Source organism: Callithrix jacchus, chromosome 5 (genome assembly GCF_049354715.1).
Source record: "Callithrix jacchus isolate 240 chromosome 5, calJac240_pri, whole genome shotgun sequence".
In the NCBI taxonomy this organism is placed as follows: domain Eukaryota; kingdom Metazoa; phylum Chordata; class Mammalia; order Primates; family Cebidae; genus Callithrix; species Callithrix jacchus.
This window is the reverse complement of record NC_133506.1, coordinates 21,781,474-21,795,054: the sequence shown is the minus strand read 5'-3', so window position 1 is coordinate 21,795,054 and position 13,581 is coordinate 21,781,474. Positions and strand designations below refer to the sequence as shown.

General features: G+C 38.5%; 1 protein-coding gene across 8 annotated transcripts in view; it reads right to left on the bottom strand.

Annotated features, from left to right (window-relative positions):
- Positions 1-13,581, bottom strand: part of MACROD2 (mono-ADP ribosylhydrolase 2) — a 2,068,485-nt gene that overhangs the window by 1,349,602 nt on the left and 705,302 nt on the right. For all 8 annotated transcript variants that reach the window (XM_078371386.1, XM_078371387.1, XM_078371388.1 and 5 more), the window contains one exon: positions 10,407-10,523. In XM_078371386.1, coding sequence (XP_078227512.1) covers positions 10,407-10,523 — 117 coding nt within the window. The remainder of the gene's footprint in view (positions 1-10,406; positions 10,524-13,581) is intronic.

Genomic DNA, 13,581 nt, shown 5'->3' with positions numbered 1-13,581 from the left:
AAGCTATGGTAATTTGTAACAGCAGCCCTAGGAAGCTAACACAGGGTGAAATGAAAGAGAGAGAGAAGGAAAGAGGTGGGGGCGAGGAACCACAGTCTTTTCTTTAAACTAATTTCAGACGCTCCCATTATTCTAACACACTCTGTTTGCTACAAAGGAGTCATTAGGTCCAGGTCATGTTTAAGTAGAGGGAATTAAGCTCTATACCTCTCCAGAAGAGAAACATCAAAGAATCTGTGAATGTATCTTTAAAACCAATAAAACTGCCATCTGAGTTTCTCAGAATAACTTTTACAGTATCCCTTTTCTCTGAGGTCAAGATAATGGAAAGAGACAGGAGCAAATGTCTGTCTTTAGGCTAGTATCGAATATTTATTAATTCCCTTCTGGGACTTCCATATTTTCTCAAACACCAGTCACTGTTGCACATATTCTGATTGATTATTGACATAAACTTTATTGGCAAAGCTCATGAAACCATAAGCAATTTATATGTAACTCATCTAAAATTACTAATACTAAGATACCATATGAAATCAGAAATTATTATTTTAAAAATACATTCACATTCATCATCTCACTTAATAGTTATTAAATTCTCACAATGCTTCTGTAGGAGGGTTGGCATGATCAAAGAGGCTAAAAGAGGCAATACATTCAGCAGAAAGATCACTAGACTAACAGTCAGGTTCTAGTCTTAGCACTGTCCCTTACCACATGACCCTGGGAAAAATAAAGTAGTTTCCCTGGGCCTCAGTTATTTTATCTGTAAAATTCTGAGATGAAATAGGTGATAATTAAAATTCCTGTCAGCTCTATCAGAAGCAATATTTCCTTTGTTATTTCCAAAAATTAGACTAAAATTACAAATACATCAGAAGTGAAATAGAATATTTGTAGCAAGGGAGAACAATTGAAAAATGTATGAACTATCCTTACTGTATACATCTGGTAAGGGGATTTTTCTTTTCCTCATAGCCCTTACCATTATCTGAGGTTCTCTGCTTTTATGTGACTTGTTCATGAGTGTCCTCTCTCTGCTAGGACCTGAGCTCTGAGAGGACAAGGAGCCTGCTGTCTTCTTGGCTACAGTCATCTACTCTCTAGAAGAGCACTCTAGCTGCGAGGCAGCACTCAATAAAACATGGGCTGAACAAGCAAATGAAGTGTGCAGATACTTTACAAGTAATAATAGAGCCATGTATCTCTCTTATCTGACAGTATTAAGAAGCGGTTCTGCGTATATGGCTTAACAGACTGTCCGGAGGTAGATCTTACCCCCAGACAATCACATATGAGGAATCTCAGGCTCAGAGGTGAAGGGCATTACCAATTATGACACTCTGCATTAATGGCATCTCAGATCTCCTACCATGACACTTAGTGCTCTTGACATAGAATCAGTCTTATATTCTATAATACAGAGCTTGGTTCCATCAATATTTTCAAGTGGAAACACCTCTAATCAAGTCATAACATGGCCTGATATTTAATCTTTGGGATTGCTGATTAACTACAAGGAAAGTTAACACATTTACAAAGTGTTCACCGTGAACTACCTTTAATAAAATCATATATGTAATAGCTCAAGGAACATAGGGAGAAAAAACATCTACATTTTTACTCAGCATTTGCTACTTACTTCAATAAATGCATTCTGCCATCTCGGCACATTAACCACCGTGGCTCTGAGATTAACCTTTCCTGTTTGCTTGTGCCTGACCTCAGCGCATCCTAAATTACTCAAAGCCACTCTGATGGCTTTAATTTATGAGAACACCTTCAAATATTCATCTTTTAAATCCTGAAAATGATTATCCCTGCACAACAGTGGCTCTCTTTTTAATCTTAGCTGATAACTCTGATTAAACACATCCAAAGGCTGATTACCCCCACTGCGGTTAATGCTAGTGTCACTGCTAACTACTTATTTCACAGCGGGAACTGCCTTCAAGAGCCCATTTACATTATTACCCAGAATTGATTTACACTGTTATTTCCTATTGATCACATAGGAAATAGGAGGTATAGACGGCTTCCTCTAAAGGCTAGTTATGATGGCAAATAACGGAAAACACGGACGTTTAATTCTACGCTCAGCCAGTAATACAACAGTGTAAACACCAGTTGCTTCCAAAAGGTGGATATTTTTCTGAAGACACCATTAACATTAGAATCATTTAGTTATTTCATCACAAAACCATTTGGGGTGGACTCTGTTATCACAATGGGTCAAAATAAGAGAAAATGAAAGATGCTAAGCACAGGACAGATATATGGCATGTGGACACATTAAGCAAAGTGTGGTCCCTGTGCTTTCTTCTACTGCTAGCCTTTAAACAGGGAGCATGTTTGGTGCTGGGATACTAGAGATACGAAAAGCAGCAAGAGTGCTAGCTCTGCAGATTCCTGGGATCATGTCTTTCTCTCTTGAGTGTCTTCTTGGTCGGTTTCCTGCAGTGGCAGCTATGATTATGACAAAAGATGAGACGAAAACAATGCTTTCATTAAGTCCTCCAGTAAATATACATCAAGAGCCAATTCTGTTCTAGATACTATGTCAGATGCTAAGGATAGCAGGGGTAAATGAGACCCACTGGATGCCTTCCCTTCTTAAAATGTCATTTTAAGAAGACAATACAAATAAATACAGACGTCACCACTAGTGCAGAGTAGTACAAAGGAAAAGAAGAATGTGTCAGAGTTCTCCTCGAAAAATGCCCTCATCTGTGACCCAAATGGATGCCTGTGTCGTATAGGCAAAAGCAACCTCAAGGCCAGGTGCTCCTGGATTCCACCACTCTCTAGTGCAATCGCCCTCACACATGAGCACACTACAGAGTTACTCTGGAGAACTTGCTAAACCAAAGGGTTTCTAAATCAGTAGGTGTGGGGTGGGGCATGAAAATTTGCATCTAACAAATTCCCAGGTGACGCTGCTGCTCCAGGAACCGCGTTTTGAGAAACACTGCTCTGGGTTTTAGAATATTTCTGCCCTTCTTATTTTCACATTCATCATGAGGATCACTAAGGAGATTAAATGTATGAAACTGCTTAATATAAATGAAAAAGGTGGCAATTACAGAGAAATAGATTCAAATAAAACCTGAATTCCTTAAGCACTTAAGGAAAATGAGCCAATCAGAGTTGATTTTAGGAGGAACAATCCCATCTTCCTCTTCAGAAGGGAAGATGATTTTATGATCTTCAAAAGCAGCTTTTCTCTTTGTGTAATATAAGTCATTTAATTATGGAAGGAGCTCATGAGGGCCCTCAGGTCTTCATCAAAGGCTGGCAGAGTCATCCTCCTAGCAGCATGCCCACTCCACTGCTTTCACAATCAGGCACCTGCTGGGAGAGCCCATGATGGCTGAAATCAGGTCACCCTTTGCAAAGGACTAACTCAGAACCATCTTACGAATTACCTGCTCTAGAAACTGCATTTCCTGTGGACTGCAGGCGCCCTTTCAGCACATTAGCTAACACCACTGGGGGAAGCCAGGAAGAGTGATTTGCTTCCTAATACTCTGGTAGTTTAAACTGACTCTCCCATCAGAGACTTGACTTATTCACTTCCCAGATCTGGCCCTGTTGGGAAAAATCATCCTATTTTTCTAGGGATTCTTTTCAAGGTGGCCTTATTATTTGAAAGACTTGAAAGGTTTCAGATTTTCCTCCCAAGGTAATGCTCTCTTAAGGCAACAGAAGCAAGGATGTCCCAGGGAATAGATGGTAGGTATTTTAGTCTCACCTTTATCAATTTTGATCTGAATAAGTAATATCACATTTAATAAAATTCAATATTTAATCTCTCTGAATCTCACCTTTCATACTTTATAAAAAGTGAAGATTGGCTAGGCACAGTGGCTCATGCCTGTAATCCCAGCACTTTGGGAGGCTGAGGCGGGTAGATCACCTGAGGTCAGGAGTTTGAGACCAACTTGGTCAACATGGTGAAACCCTGTCTCTACTAAAAATACAAAAATCAGCTGGGTGTTGTGGCACATGCCTGTAATCCCAGCTATTCAGGAGGCTGAGACAGGAGAATCACTTGAACCCAGGAGGCGAAGTTGAAGTGAGCCAAGAATTGTGCCATTGCACTCCAGTCTGGGCGAAAGAGTGGGAATCTGTCTCATAAAGAAAAAAAAAAAAAAGTGAAGATTGCCACAGACCAAGGGCTGGCAAACTTCTTCTGCAGAGGCCAGATAGTAAATATTTCAGGTTCTGTGGCCATAAAATCCCTACAGCAACAACTCAACTCTGCCACACGAAAGCAACCATAGACAATTTGTAAACAAATGGCCACAACTGTGTTCTAATAAAGCTTTATTTATAAAAACAGGCAGCAGGCCTGGCTAACACCTAACCGAGACTCCTTTCCTAGCTCAGGGATCCTTGGCCACCACCATGCCTCTAATATGGGTTTATTTTGTTAATGGGAGCAACAGATTTATTTTCCCTGGATCTGCATTTCTCTTTGTATTGGAAGAAAGTATTACTTGACATGTCATTTCCTCATAGGAATTTCAAAAGGACTGATGAGCTAGTGTTTCAAAGTACTAAGATTTCTTGATAAAGGGCACAAGAGAAGTACTAATTATTATCAACGGTACATTTTAAGGTACTATCATCTGATTATTATTGCACCTGGGAATAGGACGTGAACTCGGATTCACACCATTCATGGAAACATATTATGCTATGGTCTCTCACCTTAGCGTTTCCCTTCAAATGATTAATGAAAACCTTGAGTTAAACAATATTACCCCTTGATGCCTTCCCAAGATGAAATAGAAGGAATAAAAGAAACAGATTCCACCATTTCATTTATACAAGTTAATATTTTTCCATTTATCTTTGATGACTCTTCAGCCCTGCCAAGAGTGAAGCATTCTGAAGAAAATACAGACATGTGAGCTATGCTGAAAACCATCAAATATGGGTGGTATGGTTTCTTTATTTTTCTTTATTTTTTCCTCCTTAGGAGAAACTCCATTAAGAGTACATTTTGAAGACAGGAGATTTTGGACCGCATGTAAGTTAAAATATTTTTTTTAAAACACAATGGATAATTGACACTAAATTCATAATTTCTTAGAAATATTAGCATAATTTTTCCTTTATATTCCACCTACTACCAATTATCAACCAGGGTTGACACTTTCAATAACGAATTCATTTGTTAGATGTTTCTCTAGTGCTTGTGATATATAAAGGTGGAAAGTTTGCATATCCAACAATAAAAGGTAGCATGTGACAAGTGCCATCAGTATGTTAACATGCAGTATTCTGGAGTGTGAAGTAAAAAGAAGGCATTTTTAGCTCAGGTGACAAGAGAAGACTTGTTTCATGGCAAAGTGATATTTGAACTGAGTTGGGAAGACAAGTGAAAGGAGCAAAGAAAGAGCTTTCTAGATAACCCAGATACAGACCCCATGCATAGATATACCATTGTGAGCAACTCATATCATACAAAAGGTTGTAAGTAGTTCAGTGGAAGGCCAAAGGTAATCAGGCTAATGTGTCTGTATTTAAGGAAAAGTCCACTAGCAGATTTTGACAGGATTAGAGTTACATTTTATTCATTCATTCAGTAAGTATCTTTTGAGCCCCTATTATATATCAGACATTTTTAAAGCTGTATGAATACAGCAATACATTAGAAAAATACAAAAAGAAGAGTGTCTGCCCTTACTCTCATAAACAGATAAGAAACAAAATAAATAAGTAAATGACATATTTGAATATTAAATTTATAGACATGTGATTATAAATTTTAAAAGTGAAGAAATCATAAATGGGTTGGTTAGGGTGACACCTGATGTTACATTTGAACAAGAGTTGAAGTAGGTAAGGAACAAGCCATGTAGGTATGTAGAGGAATGGAACTCCAGCAGAGAGAACGCCAGTGCAAAGGCTTTGAGGACCAGGTTCACACAAGGCAGCCTGTGTGAGTAGGCGGAGCACAGAAGGAGATGATGTAGTGAAGTAAAGGTCACGTCATGTACAGCCTTGTAGACAATTATAAGGACTCTGGATCTAAGTATGTAAATTTACTAGAACTGTGCAGAATAATTGCAGACAGAAGAGTATTACAAGTAGAGGTGACAGTTTTTTTTTTTACTATTTTTCAGGTGAAAAAGTTCTGAAATAATTCACTCATTTTATCCTTCATGTATTCACATTAATTCAGCACACATTTAGGAGACACTATGATAGATATTGACATTGGAACTGTGACTGAGATAGACAAATCTTGCCCATGTGAAGCTGACTGCCTGGTGGAATGACAATAGCATGAATAGAAATGTCTCACATGTCAACAAGCTTCTAAAAATCTATAAAAATTTAAATTATATTATAAATACAAAAAATATCTAACATTGTAGAGAAAATTCCCAAAAAATCCAATTACATAAACAACCCTCCATCTACTTTCTAAGTCATTTCTTTAGCAATAGCCTTCAATGAAATATTGACCAATGTTCTTTCTATGCTTAAGATTTCTTTTAAAAAGAATGATTGGATATTCTTAACATCAAAAAGAAATCATTCAAAACATCCAAGCAGTGAAGAGTAAACTAAATATCTGGGGCTTATCATTCTACCATTCATGATGAGTCACAGCACACAGAATACAAGTATAATTAATTCAAATACAAGCATTTATGAATAGATTAATTTAGCAAGCATAAAAGAGGCAAAAACCAGCTCAAAATTATCGAGTTTGTCTGTAACCCAGACAATAGCATTTTCCAAACAAATTGCTGATGCATGAAGACATTATCACTTGTGGCTGGATGACTGGCTTTAGTACCCTATAATGATAAACCCGCTGTCTCAGAGGACAGATAGGAACTAGTCTCTGCTGTCAAACTGTCATGGAATTATTAAATATGGAGGGGGAAAATGACCCAAACAGTATGTAATGAGCTCCCTTTTCATTCTCACTACAGAAGCACATCTGTGGATTGTTAATGACTCTGAAATGGATGAACCAAATTGATGAGAAAGAAAAACATCTCTCAGGGATAGGGAAAGGGAAAATGAACATACACAATGTTTATAAAACACAATTTAAAATATAAGGGCTTGTGAAAGTACTGTGAAATACTGTAAAGTGGCATAAAAATGTAAGCTATTATCACTCATTTTCATGCTGCTTTCCTTGCTTTCCTTTATGCTTTTAATATAAATCATTAACCTTTTAAATATACAGGAAGAAAAAAGACCTAGCCACAAATATTCCATGTTTATGACTTTTATGAGGTGGCACTGCAATGCCTGTCTGGTAATTTCTATTCTATTGGATGAGTTTTTTACTGAACACGCCATGTGAGCTGCATGCAGTGACTTGAGTATACGTTGGCTCTCAGGATCTCAGCTCTCATGGATTCTGTAGCCAGTCCTGTGGACTGACATGCCACTTCTAGCATCACTGACCCTAAAGATCCACTTGCCCCAGTATGCCCCTGAAAGCCACACTTCAGTTCAAAGTTATGACTCAAGCATTGGAATTCTTTTGAGGTACTGATCTTTGTCCTTCAGTGTCTGGTATTGTGCAAGTCTTCAATAATCCTAAAATAAGATGAATGGCATTCAAAGGAAACTGAGTAACGTATTCAGATGGATGTCAAACAGATACAAGCATATTTAAAAAATTATCCCATGTGTGATAGTGTGAACCCATACACTAGATAGAGCCACCATTTTATTTAGGCACATTTAACGATTCTGAGTATACAGTTCTTTAGAAAGTTCAGATTCAGAGAAATTTGATTTGTGTTTTAATACATAAGAAAGAAAACAGACCGGGACTATTACTTGGCTTAAGGTCAGATACAAGCCTGAAAACAGTCAATAATCTTGCTATTATTGTAGCAGTCAGCAATCCTGCTTGCTCTCAGGGTGGTGTAAGTTAGGTAAATCATGATGGTAGCATGGTATTAGAAAGGAAAAGAACCAACATTCATGAACATAGCGCTATATAATTCTGCAGAGGGAAATCACTGTTAATACCCAGACCAGGATCTCTGAATTAAAAAGAGAACTCTTCCAAACACCATTGTACACACAGGGTTTGTTTGACACAAATATATATTTCAAGTAGTAGTGAAGAGCCACTTGGCACATGATTTGACTGTTTCACACTAGGTAAAGACCTTAGCAAAGAAAAGGGAATGAAGAGTCATTAAAGGAAAAATTAAACAGCATATAGTTGATATATAATCATGCATCACTTACCAATGGGAACATGGTCTGAGAAATGACTCCTTAGGTGATTTCACTGTTATGTAATCATAAGGTGCACTTACACACACCTCGCTGGTATAGCCTACTACACACCTAGACTATAGGATATAGCCTGTTGCTCCCAGGCTACAAACCTGTACAGCATGTCACTGTGCTGAATACTGCAAACTACTGTAACACAATGGTAAGTATTCATGTATCTAAACATGTCTAAACGTAGAAAAGATACTGTGAAAATATAGTACAGGTTGAATCCCTAGTCCAAAAATTTGAAACTCAAAACGCTCCAAAATCTAAAACTTTGAGTCCCAATATGATGCCACAAGTGGAAAATTCCACACATTATCTCATGTGACAGGCCCAGTCAAAACTGTTGCATGCACAAAATTATTTAAAATATTGCGTAATATTACTATTATGCTATGTGTGTAAGATGTATATAAAACATAAATGAATTGTGTGCTTAGTCTTGGGTCCCATCTCCAAGTTATCTTATTTTGCATATGCAAACATTTCAAAGTCTGAAGAAAAGATCTGAAATCCAGATCATATCTGGTCTCAAGCATTTTGGATAAGGGATATTCAATCTGTATTATGATCTTACAGGACCACCGTCACATATGCATTACATCATTGACCAAAACATCGTTAGGTAGCACATGAAAGTACTTTCACTGGAAAACCATCATAAGCAATATAGGATGCAATATAATATTGATTTAAAAAACTGTTTTAACATATTGCTATTTACTACAAATCCTCACATTTAAACATACTTTGACCATTATCTTTAAAATATAATGCACTAGTCTTCCTTCACACATATCCACAGGAAATTCATTGTTAGACAATCTGTATATATATAACCCATAGTATCCTATAGATTCTATTATAAATTTTCATTCATGTTTTCTCCACTGCTAAAACAAAACCCAAAACCAGCTTCACTTCTACATAAAATGTATCAGCAATATCATAAGAAGTAGGTGAATGGGATAATCAACAAATTGGTGTCTCAATTTCCAGGACAATGCACACCTTAATGTTGCAATGAAACTCTCTACCTCCCTCCTCAGGCCCTGAAGATTATGGGATAAAAAAAGCTATTCCTTTAGGCCAAGCACAGTGGCTCATGCCTGTAATCCCAGCACTTTAGGAGGCTGAAGGGGGCAGATCACCTGAGGTAAGGAGTTTGGACCAGCCTGGCCAATATGGTGAAACCCCATCCCTACTAAAAATAAAAAATTAGCTGGGTGTGGTGGCACGTGCCTGTAGTACCAGCTACTTGGGAGGCTGAAGCAGGAGAATCTCTTGAACCCAGGAGGCAGAGGTTGCAGTGAGCTGAGATTGCATCACTGCACTCCAGCCTGGGCAACAGAGTGAGACTCTGTCTCAAGTAAAAAAAAAAAAAAGATGCTATGCCTTTAACCAGCTTCTCTTTAAGTATTTTATTCCGTCTGACCTCACCCAGTTGGCTGAATAATTAAGCAACAAGGTCAATCAAATGCAATACTTCTCTCTATTAAAATATAATGGAAATTTTGACCATTCCACATTCAAAGAGCAAATACATTCTCACGCTGACAACCAGATTCCAATGGCTTTTCCTGAAAGCGAAGTGTGACAGATGCCTTGGCTGTAATTGCCAATCAGGCTTCACATGGCAGCTGAAAACACAATACATCACTTTGATCTCCTTTGCTCTAAACACAACCACAATCAAGAAACCTGAACAAGAAATAAGAAATTGGCCTCATTTCCAGGAGCTGTCACTCTGTGGCACTTAAACTCTATAATGCATATTTTGCTCATATTTTTATTTTCCTGTTTCAGAGATACTCTGTCAAAGACTTGAATGGTTAAACATCATATGTGTGTATACATATATATATATACATATGCGTATACATATATACACATATATGTGTGTGTGTATGATATATGTGCATACACACACACACACACACACACACACACATAAATTTGGAGGCCAATTTGGAAAGCACTTTTTATTACCATGTACAAAATCTGAACTGAAGCACATTTAATTAAATACCACCACTGCCATTTCCTTTTCCAGTTACACACTGGAGTAAAACAAGTTAAGACGTCTCATCTGATTTTGAAACAGTATTCGAAAAAGTTCTACTCACATTTTGCAGGCAGGTCATAGCCACATGTGATTTTTGCATGTCCAGTATCACAGCCATTCAGGTTACGACATTCAGCTAGCAAACAGGGGCCAGCTGCTCTATGAATACAGCCATCCACTAAGGGAGAAAGAAGAAAGTTAGCTTATATTTGGCTTTTTTGTTAATTGTTTGAGACTGAGTCTCGCTCTGTCGCCAGGCTGGAGCGCAATAGTGCAATCTCAGCTCACTACAGCTCTACCTCCTGGATTCAAGCGATTCTAGTGCCTTAGCCTCCGAGTAGCCGGAACTACAGGTGTGCACAACCACACCTGGCTAACTTTTTTTTTTTGTATTTTTATTAGAGACAGTATTTCACCATGTTGGCCAGGATGATCTCGATCTCCTGACCTCGTGATCCGCCCGCCTCGGCCTCCCAAAGTGCTGTGGTTACAGGTGTGAGCAACTGTGCCAGGCCGGTTTTTGGAAATAAGTGTAAAGCTCAAGATAAGAAGAGGAAAAGAACTCAGTTTGTTCTTCTTGTAAATAACCATAGCCCTTGGAAGAAAACCCAGGGTGTCCAATGTTTCAAACACTAGCTTGTCTGTGTGTACACACGTGTCTGTGTGTGTGGTGAGAGGAAGGTTTACGTGGTGAACAGAAGTAGAAGGGTTACAGAAGTGGTGTTCTAAACAACAGGTTCTCTGGGGTGGGAGAATCCTTGATATGTAGCATTTTCCCACTTCAATGGTATAATTCATTTCCCCATATCCAATTTTAAGCTATTAACTTGATGTCACTGAACACAGGGTTGGAAAGAAATGCTCACAATTTTCTCTCTCTCCTGAGCTGGTGAGGGTTGCCTTGAATACACCACAGGTTAGAGAAGAAAAAAGGTGAGAAAGAAACCTAGAAAGGCGCTCTAAAACATCTGTGCAGAATTAAAGCTACCAAAATCAACACCAAACCTTTTAGCAACTGCTCCCCACAACGGAATGACACAAACCGGATTGTGTTTCTGCAGGGTGTCTGACTGCGGGCCTCGCAAGGGTAGATTAGGTCTTGCTTAACACCCATCAGACCACCCCTCACTCTCACTTGGCAGGGCCTGAAGGAGAAACTCTGTGCTGCTCCGACTCTGCCAGAGGAGCAGGCTTTGTGTCCATGACCAGCCTGAGCTCTCACCAGCTCTCTGGCTTTATACCAGGGCCCCTTTCACATCCAGGCATCACAAATTACGTTTTGAAAGCACAAATTTGATGTCACTGGAAATGAAAACTCTCTGTGTGTGAGTGCACACACTAAAAGACCACAGACAAATAAATTAGGAAATTGAGAATTTGGGATTTTAGTTGTTATTGAACGGGCCCTTTGGACAGACAAAAAAAAGCAAGATTGCAAAGTAAAGGAAAAGAGAGAATAATCGTATTCTGGAATGTGAAAGTAGACAGAATATTACAGGTCTGAGCACTTCTCCTTCTCTCCACAGTTCGAACACCATGCAATTGATCCTTACTCTTTATTATCATTATTATTATTTTAGAGGAAGGTGGATATGGGACAGGCTACTGGCACTCAGGGAAGTATAACTTGTCTAATGTCTACGTTGGCTTCTGCTGCCAATGCATGGCATGGAGGCATCACTTGCGGCCCCACAGTTGTCCTAGGGAAACAAGATTATTTGGCCTTTATCATATCACCACTTGCATGTCGGCAAAGTCTGACAATTAACCTGAAGCTCAAAGACACTCACAATAAAATTAATTCACTCCAGTCTACACCAGACTGAGTGTTTCACAAAATCTAGGTTGAAATCCAGACTCTGAACATTAACTAGACATGTGATGCTCCAAGCACTGGTTTTCTTACAAGTCCTTATCACTAATGGTAGTACCTCACGTAGTTACAAAGTTAAAAGCCTATCGATGCCACAGACTGCAATACAGCAGTTAAACAGAATAGGCCAGCTGTATAGGTAAACAGAGTCCTTCACATGAAAAGACTTCTCCGTGAAAATACCAGGTTTAGAAAAGCATATATAGTACGGTTACCGTTTTGTTTACAACATTATACACACACGTACACGTACACACACACACACATACACACACATACTAAATATACATATATGGGTATATATGTGTAAAAAATTACATTATGTAATGTGTATCTATATATTCAGCACACATATATATGAAAATACATGTACTTTTGGTGATATGAGACTGGAAACAGGGTAAGACTACCGTATAAGGGAAAAAACTATGTCCTAATTTCTCTATATATGAATTGTTTTACATGAGCTTTAAGAAAAGTATTTTAAAGCAAATAGTTTCTTCTTGGCAAAGAGATAGTTACTTTGTGAAAACAGGACTTGCTAGCATACTTAAACATATGCTGTCTGTCAGATGTTATCTGCATTATTTAGATTGCACCCTAATGCAGTTTGCAGATATTTAATTCTCAAAATTTTCATGGTTACCCCAGTATTCCTGACTGCATTTGGGCAATGAAAGTCTAGCCGAAGGGCTATGTAATAATAATGACTACAGCTTAAACGTACCAAATGCATCCATGTGCCGGCCCCTGCACTGAGGACGGCCTTATAAGGTGTGTACTAATTTTATCGTCTCCATTTCATAGGATCTTAGAAGACGTCAGTAACTTGCCTACATTCACAAAGTACTCACAATGTGACTCAAAACCCCAGATTTGTCTGATGCTGTAACCATGCTCTTCACCCTTATAAATCGCTGCCTCTCAGTTCCTGCATGTGGCATATCGAAGCATTATATTACATTATTTTTAAATTTCCATCCATTCTATTTGACTTATAATGTACAATCAAATGTACAGATTTTAAGTGTGCAGTTTTGACAAGTTTTAACAATTGTGTGCATTTATGTAACCATGATGCTAATAAAGATATAGAACCTTTCCATCAACCCAAAAAGTTATCTTGTGCCCTTTTTTTTTTTTTTTTTTGAGACAGAGTCTCGCTCTGTTGCCAGGCTGGAGTGCCATCTTGGCTCACTACAACCTCCACCTCGTGATTTCAAGCAATTCTGCCTCAGCCTCCTGAGTAGCTGGGACTACAGGCATATGCCACCACACGCAGCTAATTTTTGTATTTTTAGTACAGATGGGGTTTCACCACGTTGGCCAGGATGGTTTCAATCTCTTAACCTCATGATCCTCC